Below are 14,603 nucleotides of genomic sequence, written 5' to 3'. Positions count from 1 at the left end.
AAATTAAATTCACTGTTCATAACAACACTGTCTACCTGCGCAACTGTCACTAATTTAATTATAACTTGAGTTACGAAACTCAAAATTTAAATCTGTAAATTTTCTGTGAAACTAGACTCATATTCCTACTTACCATAAAATTCTCAGAATTTTTGACTTATCACATTAGTACAGTTTATTCATTAAAGTATCCCCTGTTTCACAGCTCGACAGATCTGACCTCTTGGCGCTAAAAATCAAATATATAATTGTACAGAATTCATATAAGGTTACAATTAATTTATTTTGAAAATAGACTCACTAAGGAATCTAAACATATAAATTATGACCTATAATTATTTCTGTACAATTTATAATGATTTTCTAAAGTTAGAACAGGGGACTTCAAAAACTATTCTGACCCTGTCTCACTAAAATTTAAATATCTCAAAATATAAAATTCATTTGCCTACACCGTTTCTTTCATGTAAAAATAGACTTGATAAGCTTTAATTCTATATATCATTCACCCTCTAATTCCATTTCTACTATTTATGGTGATTTTTCACATTCACGTCACTGCTGCTGTCAAAGAAACTGCTTCTTTGAATTAGTTACCATTTAAACATACATAACTCCAAAACATATTCTTTAATAACTACTTCAATAGCTAACATTAGCCATATCATTTGGACATGCTCAAAATGATTAAGACTCTATACATGCCATAGTTTAAACATTTTGAAAAGCACATAATACCGAGATGGTTATGATAGTGTGATACGAGCTCCGACGGTCCACTATTCGATCAAGTTCAAATCACTATAAAACAAAAGAAAGAAAGAGATGTGTAAGCTATAAATAGCTTAGTAAGTTACATGTAAACAATAATTACTCAATTAATAATTAACACTTTTAACATATAACTAATCAAAACATTTCTTAGCAATTTCAATCACTTACACATACACAATCTTACCAATTCACTTGCATATACATTTTCACACTTAACATTTCATATTCACTTTAATTCATTATTAATCCCGTTGAACACTTGGAATATACACGGATACGTAGAGATTTAGCACATAAGTGCCACATTGATATGTAGCCGAAGCTACCACTGATATGTAGCCATAGCTACCACTGAAATGTAGCCGAAGCTACCACTGATCAATAACACTGGAAATGTCCACGGGCCTGCTCACACAAGCTGTCAGGTGTCTGCAACACATGCTAGATCACCCAGCACCCGGGACTCACTGTAACACTGTAACACTGTAACACTGGTCTCTAGTGACATGTCACTTGTATCCAATTCTATTCCTAAGTTCAACCGGGAATTTACACTTAACACTTTATTTTCAACACTTTATCACTTGAATAATTCATGAACAACTTTCCTTCCACATTCAATATTAATTCACTTATCAAATATAATTCACAATTTATACAAATATAACTATTATTTACATATAACTTACCTCGGATGCAAAACGACTATTTTTGTAATTTAGTCGATAACTTTCTCTTTTCCCCGATCACTTGCACTATTTCTTCTTTCTTGATCTATATTAACACAATTTAATACATTTTATCAATATTCCATTCAAATACAATTCATACACAACATTTTGACACATTTACATTTTTCCACATAACTTTTCAAAAATTCCACTTTTGTCCCTAAGCTCGTAAAAATAAAATTCTCTAAATTCTTAAATTTCAAACTTCACTAAATCATATTTCATGCTCATAACGGGCCTCAATTTCACAAAATCACAACTTTATGCACACTTTACCATCTTTCACAATTTAGCCCTTTTTCAACATTTTTCATTGAAATTCATCTAGTAAAACTTGTAATTAACACTTCAAACATTCATTATCTAACATCACTAATCAATTTACAATTATATCATGAATGGGTCAATTTTTAAACTTTAATTTCATTTAAATTAAATAGTAGAAACATGAAATTCAAGCTTCAATAAGCATAAAAATACGAAAATAATTAAAAACGGGGCAAGAAATCACTTACAATTGAGCTTAGGAAAATCAAAACCCTTAACTATGGTAACCTGAAACTTTCGGCAGCAAGCTTCTGATTTTTTTGAAGAAGATGGACACTTATTTTCTCTTTATTTTGTCTTTTACCCAATTTGGACAAAAATGCCCTTGACCCATTACTTAGATATTTTTCTAGAAATACCCTTTTGTGTCCATAACACTAATTTATGGTCTAATTGCCACATAAACACTTCCAATTTCATGCAATAATTCAATTAAGTCATTTAATCACTAATTAGACACACTTTGCATTTTTCTCAATTTAGTCCTAAAAATTCAATTAAGCACTAAAGCATTAAAATTTCCTATCCATATTTTCACACAATATTTCAATCAATCAGTAACTAATAAAAATTTATAAAATTAAACTATTTCACTTCGGATTTGTGGTTACGAAACCACTATTCTGATTAGGCCCTATTTCGGGCTATCACAATTCTCCCCCCTTAGGGATTTTCGTCCCCGAAAATCTTACCAGTGAATAAGTTGGGATACTGTTTCCTCATAGCCTCCTCGGTTTCCCATGTTGCCTCTTCCACCCCATGTCGTTGCCATAACACTTTCACTATAGCAATTTCTTTGTTTCTCAACTGTTTCACTTCTCGTGCCAAGATTCGAATCGGTTCTTCTTCGTATGTCATATCCGATCGAATTTACACTTCAGTCGGTGAAATCACTTGTGATGGGTCCGATCGATATCGCCTCAACATAGAAACATGAAACACATTATGAATTCTTTCCAATTCCGGTGGTAAAGACAATCGATAAGCCACTGGACCAATTCTTTCTATCACTTCATACGGACCAATAAATCTTGGACTTAATTTGCCTTTACGGCCAAATCTCAAAATTTTCTTCCATGGAGACACTTTCAAAAATACTTTATCTCCCACTTGAAACTCAATCTCTTTTCTTTTCAAGTCCGCATACGACTTCTGTCGATCCGATGCAGCTTTCAAACAATCACGGATTATCTTCACTTTTTCTTCGGTTTCTTTTACCAAATCGACTCCATGTAACTGATTTTCATTAAGTTCAGTCCAATATAATGGAGTCCGACACTTTCGTCCATACAACGCTTCATAAGGTGCCATTTTTATGCTTGACTGATAACTATTATTATAAGCAAATTCCACCAAAGGTAAATATCTTTCCCAATTACCTTCAAATTCCAATACACAACATCTCAACATGTCTTCGAGTATTTGAATTACTCTTTCAGACTGTCCATCGGTTTGGGGATGGAATGCTGTACTAAAATTCAATTTAGTACCCAATGCCTCTTGTAATTTCTTCCAAAACCTTGAAGTAAATCGTGGATCTCTATCAGATATAATAGACATAGGTACACCATGTAATCGGACTATCTCAGCAATATACAATTCAGCTAACTTGTCAAGTGAAAAACTCATTCGCACAGGAATGAAATGAGCCGACTTAGTCAATCGATCAACTATAACCCAAATTGAGTCTTTCTTTTTCGGTGACAATGGCAATCCAGAAACAAAATCCATAGTAATTCTATCCCATTTCCACTCGGGCACCATAATAGGTTGAAGTAATCCTGAAGGTACTTGGTGTTCAGCTTTTACTTGTTGGCACACTAAACACTTTGTCACATACTCGGAGATATCCCGTTTCATACCCGACCACCAATAAAATTTCTTCAAATCATTGTACATTTTTACACTACCGGGGTGAACTGCCAAATGACTATCATGTGCTTCTTGCAAAATTTTCTGAATTAAATCAGCATTTTTCGGAACACATATTCTATCACGAAACATTAAACATCCATCTGAATCAATCCGAAAATCAGAATTATTGTCCACTGCACACTGAGTCTTTCTTCTTTGCAATTCATTATCCACTTTCTGAGCCTCACAAATTTCTTGAAGAAACAATGGTCTAGCTTTTAACTCTGCAAACAATGATCCATCTTCAGTCAATGTTAATCTCGTATTCAAAGCTCTCAAAGCAAAGAGAGACTTTCTGCTCAAAGCATCAGCAACTATATTAACTTTTCCCGGATAATAATCTATCACAAGTTCATAATCTTTCAACAATTCCAACCATCTTCTTTGCCGCAAATTCAGATCTTTTTGTGTCATAACATATTTCAAACTTTTATGATCTGTAAAAACACGACATTTCTCACCATATAAATAATGACGCCAAATCTTCAAAGCAAAGACAATAGCAGCCAACTCTAAATCATGGGTAGGATAATTTCGTTCATGCGGTTTCAATTGTCGAGAAACATACGCTATCACCTTTCCTTCTTGCATCAATACACATCCAAGCCCATTTAGTGACGCGTCACTATAAACAACAAATTCCTTTCCTGACTCAGGTTGCACTAACACTGGTGCCTCAGTTAAACACTTCTTTAATTTCTCAAAACTTTGTTGACACTCCTCGGTCCATTCGAACTTAACATCTTTTTGCAACAATTTTGTCATCGGTGAAGCTATCATCGAAAAACCTTCTACAAATCGACGATAATATCCGGCTAAGCCCAGAAAACTCCTAACTTCAGATACATTTCTTGGAGGCTTCCACTCAACTATTGCCGATATCTTATTCGGATCCACTCGAATGCCATCTCCCGAGACAATATGCCCCAAAAATCCAACTTCACTAAGCCAAAATTCACTTTTGCTAAATTTAGCAAACAATTTCTTTTCTCGCAGCGTTTGTAGCACAATTCTTAAATGTTCAGCATGCTCGGCTTCACTTCGGGAATAAATAAGAATATCATCTATAAACACCACAACAAATTTATCCAAATAGGGACGGAAAATTCGATTCATCAAATCCATAAAAATAGCTGGAGCATTAGTCAGACCAAAAGGCATTACAAGAAATTCATAGTGGCCATATCGGGTTCTGAAAGCAGTCTTTGGCACATCTGACTCTTTAACCCTCAATTGATAATATCCGGATCTCAAATCAATTTTGGAAAACACTGTGGCATCCTTTAACTGATCAAACAAGTCATCTATTCGGGGTAATGGATACTTATTCTTCACTGTCACTTTGTTAAGTTGACGATAATCAATACACAATCTCAATGTCCCATCCTTTTTCTTCACAAATAGCACGGGAGCACCCCACGGAGAGTAACTTGGTCTAACAAATCCTTTATCTGTCAGCTCTTGTAATTGAACTTTTAATTCTTTTAATTCAGTTGGTGCCATTCTGTAGGGAGCAATCGATATTGGAGCGGTACCTGGCATTACTTCAATACCAAACTCTACTTCTCTAATCGGAGGCAAACCTGGCAACTCTTCTGGGAACACATCTACATATTCACATACCACTGGCACTGATTCGATCTTTATTTCAGACACTTTTGTGTTCAACACATAAGCAAGATATGCTTCACAACCATTTTTCAAACATTTCTGAGCAAACATGGCAGAAATCACAATTGGCATCACATTTGACTTATCTGTTTCAACCCGAAGAACTGTACCACTACCACACTTCAACTCAAGAATTTTCTGACTGCAATCTATCTTGGCCTTATGTAATGTCAACCAATCCATTCCCAAAATAACATCAAATTCATCAAATGGCAACAACATTAAGTTGGCAGGGAAACACTGACCTTGTATAATCAAAGGACAATTTTTGCATATTTTATCAACTATCACATGCTTGCCTAAAGGATTCGACACTTTAACCACATACTCAGTCAATTCAACACACAAATTCTTATCAGACACTAAATTCATGCATACATACGAGTGAGTAGAACCAGGATCAATCAGTGCAAGAACATTAGTGTCGTAAAGAGAAAATATACCAGTGATCACATCAGGAGAAGATGCTTCCTCTCTAGCTCGGATGGCATAAGCTCTTGCTGGAGCTCCCACTTCAGATCTTACAGTCGTGTCTTTTGTTACGCCTCTACCACTAGTTCCAATCCCCACATTTCTCTGTGGTCTTCCTCTAGTAGTCACACTGCTCGATCTCACATTCTGAAACTTTTTTATCTCTTCTCTTTCCGGACAATCTTTCACAAAATGATCTTGAGATCCACATTTAAAACAAGCTCGGCTGATTAAATAACATTCCCCAAAATGTCGTTTTCCACAATGTTGACATTCCGGTCTAGTAGGTTTAACACTACCTGTACTTGCCATAGAAGTTGCCTGAGCTTTAGAACCTGAATATTGTCTTCCTCAATCTCTTTGAAAATTCACACTAGAAACATTCGATCGAGTATTCATTTCTTTAAACTTCTTCGCTTGAGACTGAAATGGCTTGCCCATTGATCTTTTTCTTTCATCTCTTGCTTCACTTTCCACCTTTCTTTTCTCTTTGCTCAATTCTTCAGCCTTGATAGCTCTTTCAACTAGTACCACTAACTCTTTAATTTCAAGAATTCCCACTAGCAATCGGATATCCTCGTTTAATCCATCTTCAAACCTTTTACACAATGTAGCTTCATTAGATACACACTCTTGGGCATACTTGCTTAATTTGACAAATTCTCGCTCATATTCGGCTACCGTCATGCGCCCTTGTTTCAATTCAAGAAACTCTTTTCTCTTTTGATCAATGAAACGCTGACTCACATACTTCTTCCGAAATTCTTCTTGAAAGAAGTCCCATGTAACTTTCTCTTTAGGCACCACTGACACTAAAGTTTTCCACCAATTATAAGCCGAATCCCTCAGCAATGAGATAACACATTTGAGACTTTCTTCTGGAGTACAAGATAATTCATCCAACACTCTGATAGTATTATCAAGCCAGAACTCTGCTCTTTCAGGATCATCATTTACATTAGCTCGGAACTCTTCGGCTCCATACTTTCGAATTTTGTCCACTGGAGGCTTTGACAATTTTAACACTTCAGTTTGTTGAGGAGCTATGGGAACAGCTTGAGGAATAGGAGGGGGCGGAGGAGGTTGAGCATTAGGATTAGTTCTAACAAACTCAGTGTACCAATTGTTCATCATTTGGAGAAAAGCTTCTCAAGCCTCATCTCCTTGACCCTGAGTCTCGAATCGACTTTCAACAGGCACATTACTTTGAGCATCATCAGCTGTATCTCGGTTAGAATCCATTACTATAAAAAAAACATTTTAAGATGTTAGGAGTCGTCACACTATCATTATTCAATTATGGCATGTATAGATAGTCTATTACACTCGCTACGTTAGTCCGAGAATCGACTAAACCGTAGCTCTGATACCACTAAATGTAACACCCCTTACCCGAGACCGTCTCCGGAATCGAGTACGAGATGTCATCCAATTTAACTTACCGATTCGGAGCATAAAAATTTGCTTTTAAAATTAAATTCACTGTTCATAACAACACTGTCCACCTGCACAACTGTCACTAATTTAATTATAACTTGAGTTACGAAACTCAAAATTTAAATCTGTAAATTTTCTGTGAAACTAGACTCATATTCCTACTTACCATAAAATTTTCAGAATTTTTAACTTATCACATTAGTACAGTTTATTCATTAAAGTATCCCCTGTTTCACAGCTCGACAGATCTGACCTCTTGGCGCTAAAAATCAAATATATAATTGTACAGAATTCATATAAGGTTACCATTAATTTATTTTGAAAATAGACTCACTAAGGAATCTAAACATATAAATTATGACCTATAATTATTTCTGTACAATTTATAATGATTTTCTAAAGTTAGAACAGGGGACTTCAAAAACCATTCTGACCCTGTCTCACTAAAATTTAAATATCTCAAAATATAAAATTCATTTGCCTACACCGTTTCTTTCATGTAAAAATAGACTTGATAAGCTTTAATTCTATATATCATTAACCCTCTAATTCCATTTCTACTATTTATGGTGATTTTTCACATTCACGTCACTGCTGCTGTCAAAGAAACTGCTTCTTTGAATTAGTTACCATTTAAACATACATAACTCCAAAACATATTCTTTAATAACTACTTCAATAGCTAACATTAGCCATATCATTTGGACATGCTCAAAATGATTAAGACTCTATACATGCCATAGTTTAAACATTTTGAAAAGCACATAATACCGAGATGGTTATGATAGTGTGATACGAGCTCCGACGGTCCACTATTCGATCAAGTTCAAATCACTATAAAACAAAAGAAAGAAAGAGATGTGTAAGCTATAAATAGCTTAGTAAGTTACATGTAAACAATAATTACTCAATTAATAATTAACACTTTTAACATATAACTAATCAAAACATTTCTTAGCAATTTCAATCACTTACACATACACAATCTTACCAATTCACTTGCATATACATTTTCACACTTAACATTTCATATTCACTTTAATTCATTATTAATCCCGTTGAACACTTGGAATATACACGGATACGTAGAGATTTAGCACATAAGTGCCACATTGATATGTAGCCGAAGCTACCACTGATATGTAGCCATAGTTACCACTGAAATGTAGCCGAAGCTACCACTGATCAATAACACTGGAAATGTCCACGGGCCTGCTCACACAAGCTGTCAGGTGTCTGCAACACATGCTAGATCACCCAGCACCCGGGACTCACTGTAACACTGTAACACTGTAACACTGGTCTCTAGTGACATGTCACTTGTATCCAATTCTATTCCTAAGTTCAACCGGGAATTTACACTTAACACTTTATTTTCAACACTTTATCACTTGAATAATTCATGAACAACTTTCCTTCCACATTCAATATTAATTCACTTATCAAATATAATTCACAATTTATACAAATATAACTATTATTTACATATAACTTACCTCGGATGCAAAACGACTATTTTTGTAATTTAGTCGATAACTTTCTCTTTTCCCCGATCACTTGCACTATTTCTTCTTTCTTGATCTATATTAACACAATTTAATACATTTTATCAATATTCCATTCAAATACAATTCATACACAACATTTTGACACATTTACATTTTTCCCCATAACTTTTCAAAAATTCCACTTTTGTCCCTAAGCTCGTAAAAATAAAATTCTCTAAATTCTTAAATTTCAAACTTCACTAAATCATATTTCATGCTCATAACGGGCCTCAATTTCACAAAATCACAACTTTATGCACACTTTACCATCTTTCACAATTTAGCCCTTTTTCAACATTTTTCATTGAAATTCATCTAGTAAAACTTGTAATTAACACTTCAAACATTCATTATCTAACATCACTAATCAATTTACAATTATATCATGAATGGGTCAATTTTTAAACTTTAATTTCATTTAAATTAAATAGTAGAAACATGAAATTCAAGCTTCAATAAGCATAAAAATACGAAAATAATTAAAAACGGGGCAAGAAATCACTTACAATTGAGCTTAGGAAAATCAAAACCCTTAACTATGGTAACCTGAAACTTTCGGCAGCAAGCTTCTGATTTTTTTGAAGAAGATGGACACTTATTTTCTCTTTATTTTGTCTTTTACCCAATTTGGACAAAAATGCCCTTGACCCATTACTTAGATATTTTTCTAGAAATACCCTTTTGTGTCCATAACACTAATTTATGGTCTAATTGCCACATAAACACTTCCAATTTCATGCAATAATTCAATTAAGTCATTTAATCACTAATTAGACACACTTTGCATTTTTCTCAATTTAGTCCTAAAAATTCAATTAAGCACTAAAGCATTAAAATTTCCTATCCATATTTTCACACAATATTTTAATCAATCAGTAACTAATAAAAATTTATAAAATTAAACTATTTCACTTCGGATTTGTGGTTACGAAACCATTATTCCGATTAGGCCCTATTTCGGGCTATCACATGTTTAACCCGAAAACTCTTTTGCATCAAAGACGAAATTTTAGTTCTATGCTCGAAATGCGTATGGTAGAGACTCTTGACAGCTACTTAGGTTTACCTTTACCCATTAATAGAAAAAAATCAATTGCTTTTACTAACATTATTAATCGGTGCACTTGTAAGGTTAATAGTTGGTTAAAACGGTCGCTGTCCTATGGTGGGAAAAAGGTGTTCCTTAAAGCCATTCTTCAATCTATACCTACATATGCTTTCTTTATTTTTCTTGCCCCAAAAGGAACCATTGAGGAGCTCCATTCGAAAATAAGCCGAATGTGGTAAACGAGTAACGAGAAGACTCGCGGTTGGGCTATGATGGCCTGGAATCTTTTATGCTATCCAAAAGGGTTGAAAGGCATGGGCTTTCGGGATATGCACTTGTTTAGTTTAGCCCTCTTAGGAAGACAAGTGTGGAGGCTCGTTAATTTCAAAGATACGTTATGTTTTAAAGTCTTAAGCACTAAATACTTTTTTGAGGGAGATGTTTTCAGGCCCAAACGCTGCAATAAGTCGTCGTTTACCTAGATGAGCATTGCTAAAGCGGCAACCGCATTAAAGGATGGTTTTTTGTGGCAAGTCAGGGATGGCAGTATGATAAATATTTTGTGGGACCAATGAGGCATCGAGGGGCTTAATAGGAACTCTCTTGATAGGTCTATACTAATCAACGATGAAAGAAGAGTTAATGATTTGTGGGACCAACATAATAAGCGATGGAAAAGGGAAAAGGTCATTAAACTTTATGGAAAATTATGGGGGAGTGTATTTTCAATTTACCCATTCCTCATAATGGTATAAAAGACAACATAACATGGATACAAATCCCCCATGGGTTCTATATATCGAAGTCAGCCTACACCTGGTTATCCCTCAAGAGAATCAGTTATGGCCCTCACAGACTCCCTTGGAGAATTATTTGGAAGCTCAAAATACTTCCTAAGATTAAAGTTTTCAGCTGGAGAATTGGCCATGACATTTTACCAACCTATGACAACACCGATTGCATTCGTAAAAATTTTTCCATAACCTGCCTGAGATGTAAAAACAGTGCAAAGAATGCCCCAAGGTCCGTGAAATTCTTATTATTGGGGGTTTAAATAACATATTTCTTGATGGTAGCTATGACTGCTGCATAGATTGGCTGGAAGATACCCTTCGCAAGCTCAACTCAAAGGTTGCAGCTGATTTTTTTACTCTCCTCTGGAATTGTTGGAACAACAGGAATAAGATGGTGTTCCAGGGCAATGAGAATCCTGCTATGGTGGTGTGAGAGAGGGTGCAGGCTCTTAGCAATGAGTTCAGAATTTTCAACGATCCCCCTATGATTCCCTCTACTTTAGTGTGTAAAGGATGGAAGAAGCCCCCGAATGATTTTGTTAAGGTTATTGTTGATGCTGTGATCTTAGATGGGTGTGTTGGTTACGGGGTAATTGTGAGAGATGTTGATGGTTTTGTTTTGGGTGGCTGTTATGGCTTTGCTTATAAGACTCTCGATGTAATTTGGGCGGAATTGGAAGCCTTGTCTATAGGTTTGAAGCAGGCTGAAACTATGAAAATATCCAAGCTAATAATGGAGTCTGACAATGCAACCTTAACTAACACAGTCAAAAAGTGTGAAAATGACATTACTATTTTGGGTCGATGTGTTAAAAAAGAGTGTATGGTCCTTAGGAATTTTGAGTCGGTCTATTTTAATTGGGTTGACTGTAGAAGTAATGAAGTTGCTGATTTACTTTTAAGCTAGCTATTAAAAACAGATGTGATTTGTTACATTTTAAATGGATTATCCGTTGGAAATCCACAATGTTATTAGTCGTGAAGCAATAAAATGAGATTGACCTTCGGGTTGTTTTTATAAAAAAAAAAGAAAGAATAATGGACATGAATTTCATCCTTTAGTTTTTTGATCTACAAGCCTAAAAAGAACTATGTTTTTCCAAGATCTTTCATCTCAAATTCTTTCTTTAAATAATTTACCATATTTTGAAGCTCTTTGAGAGTTCCAATGATATTTAAATTGTCAACATAAACAACAATCATCACAAAATTTGATCCAAACCTTTTTATAAAAACACATAGACAAATTGAATCATTTTTATAACATTCTTTCAACAAATATTCATTAAGACATTATACCACATATGTCCTAATTATTTTAATCTATATAAGGATTTCTTTAATTTGATCGTGAAATTTTCCTAAGGAACTCTATATCCTTTGGTATTTTAAACCCTTCCTTGATTTTTTTTGTGGTTAGAAGTACTACCATTATGATCACCATGATCTCGGTTACTAGTACGTCATCGACCACATCAGAGCTACATCCACAGCCACAATCATGATTGTGACCTCTATAGTTGCTTAATATGATTAATTGATTATAAACGTTAATATATTGAACAATAACATCTGAAAGATCATGCGAATTGGATATTACTAACCTAAGGGGTCGATGTTGATATAAGACGAGTTAAAGTACTTATTTGGTGAAATTGAGACAAAAATAATGATATTATGATGTCATATGTATATAAATGATATTGAGATAGTATTGATTTTATTACATGATTTGATTAAATATGTAGATACTAAATATGATAATGTAAAACTTTGAAGGCATTTGATAAGATGGCATATGGAACTTAAGCCGAATGATGAATCATATGAAGACACTAATGAAATGAATCATGAGACAATAATAGATATTATAAGCATGTATATAGATGATTTAATAACTAATGTACGTACTTGATTTGATTATGCATTGTTTTTAAATTATGTTAGCACCACTAAGCTTCTTTGCTTAACATGCGAATTTGTTTATTTTAGTGTGCACGTATCAAATAGGTCTCAATGATTCAAGAAGGTTGACAACATCTATTACTTACATCTCGACTTAGGAAAGTTTGTATAGCCTTTTGTATGTTGTGTTTTAAGTTGGTATGTACCTAGTGTCAAGACTTAGCTTTAGAGTCCCTTTTGATGTTTTGGCATTTGAAATACAAGGAACTTGTAAATTTAAGCATGATTATATATGTAAGAAGATGTGCAATATGTATTTATATGAATATGATGGTATGTATGACCTTGTTGCAATGTTTATGCCATGTTTCAAGTGTTGCTTGCATGCCAAGTAAGTGAACTTAATGTTTGAATTTCGAAATGTTGTGACCATGATATTATCCATGTATTTGAATGTGTTTAAATAGGGATGTATGATGTTGAGATATGCATTTAAAGTCCCAAAAGCTTTGGAAATGAATTGGTGTTTTACATTAAAAACCAGTAACTTTAAGGGTCATTTTTAGGTATTGACAAACTTGTTTTGGTACAATGGGTTAGATGTATTGGTACAAGTAAGTCAATAGCTAGAAATGAATAGTAACAAGTATTTGTATTGGTACAAGTACCCATTTGTGCTGATACAACTGGGTTAGACAGGGGTTCCCATTGGATTTAGTGCCCTTAATGTAGTATTTTCTTCTTTGTGTACTTGTATTTTTTGAACAAATTGGTTTGATTAAGTATCCATTAATTACATTAATATCCTTTGTATATTGTTCTCAATGATTTTTTTCACACAAAGCTAAATGAAAGCAAATATTTTCTCATTAATTATCTAATGTTTAAGTAATACTAAGTAGTATTATGTGGTTGGATTGTAATACAAAAAAAACATCTTATATTAGTAGATAATCTAAACATGTCCTTAGTTTAATCACAAACGAGTAAATTGATAGAAAGACTAATATGTCGTCTATCAAGTCCAATTAGGGAGATAACTTGTATTGGGTATTGGAGTATATGACTCCCAGAAGATAGAGACATAAACGTGATTGACTAAACTGACAGTACATCGGGCAGGGCCCAAGTAGAATAGATCATAGATTTATTTATGGATTTATTCACTTGTGTTATTCAGAGTGTGACATACCTTAATCTTGTGTGGATAATGGACTCTGTATGCATGACTCATATACTTTAATGTAAATGAAAGCCTGAGTTCAAATAGATAAGGAACCAAAATCTAGTACGTTGGGTATATGACTTGTACCATATCTAGCATCATTCCACAATAGTGAAATTCATGACCCAACATAAGGGTAAATGGTATCCTTTCATTGGCATTTCATGATAGATGAAAAATAAACGTGACCACCGATCATTTGTCTTTATAATTAACTTTTCATGAAGGAAGATTTAATGGTTACTGTGAGATAAAATATGATAATGTTGGGAGAACGTATTTATCCTAAAGAGATTAAGGATATCCTATGAAGATAACACACTTATAAGAAGGTCATTGGATAATCACTTATTAAGTCGCTTTCATAATGGTATTAATAAGAGAGAACTCAATAATGACTTTATAACTAAATAAGTTTATAATTAATAAGTGAAAAGTCGAAACTTAATTATAAATTATTTGAGCCTTAATTATATATGTCCAATTGATCCCTACGCTAACTCGAAATAACCAGAAATGAATTGCATGTAGAATCAATAGATAGAAATAAATGGAGACAATAAAGTGAGGGAAATAAATCGCATGTATCACTGTCTGCAGTGGATGCTTTTTTTTTGCTAAGTACAAAAATAACTTAAGGATTAATTTAAGGTTCTTCGAATTATTATTTTATTAATTATAATAAAATAATTGAAGTTCGAAAATGAAATTAAATTAATCAATCATTATGAAATTATTGAATAAGAAAATTAAACATAT

The 14,603-nt window shown here is 33.8% G+C and overlaps 1 protein-coding gene across 1 annotated transcript; it reads right to left on the bottom strand.

Annotated features, from left to right (window-relative positions):
• Window positions 1-1,368: 1,368 nt before the first annotated feature.
• Window positions 1,369-8,159, bottom strand: LOC107926012 (uncharacterized). The gene is made up of 3 exons (XM_041083967.1): window positions 8,097-8,159; window positions 5,861-7,132; window positions 1,369-1,548 (listed from the first exon to the last, which is right to left on the bottom strand). Exon 2 carries the CDS (start codon window positions 7,020-7,022, stop codon window positions 6,240-6,242), a length of 783 nt encoding a protein of 260 aa, XP_040939901.1. The 5' UTR covers window positions 7,023-7,132; window positions 8,097-8,159; the 3' UTR covers window positions 1,369-1,548; window positions 5,861-6,239.
• Window positions 8,160-14,603: the final 6,444 nt, after the last annotated feature.

The sequence above is a fragment of the Gossypium hirsutum genome, chromosome A12 (assembly GCF_007990345.1).
Source record: "Gossypium hirsutum isolate 1008001.06 chromosome A12, Gossypium_hirsutum_v2.1, whole genome shotgun sequence".
Lineage (NCBI taxonomy): Eukaryota > Viridiplantae > Streptophyta > Magnoliopsida > Malvales > Malvaceae > Gossypium > Gossypium hirsutum.
The sequence above is the reverse complement of the archived record's forward strand: the minus strand, read 5'-3'. Positions and strand labels throughout refer to the sequence as shown.

Bases quoted from the DNA above. Each gene is read 5' to 3' on its own strand.
- LOC107926012 (XM_041083967.1), bottom strand. From the start codon at position 7,022: ATGATGAACAATTGGTACACTGAGTTTGTTAGAACTAATCCTAATGCT.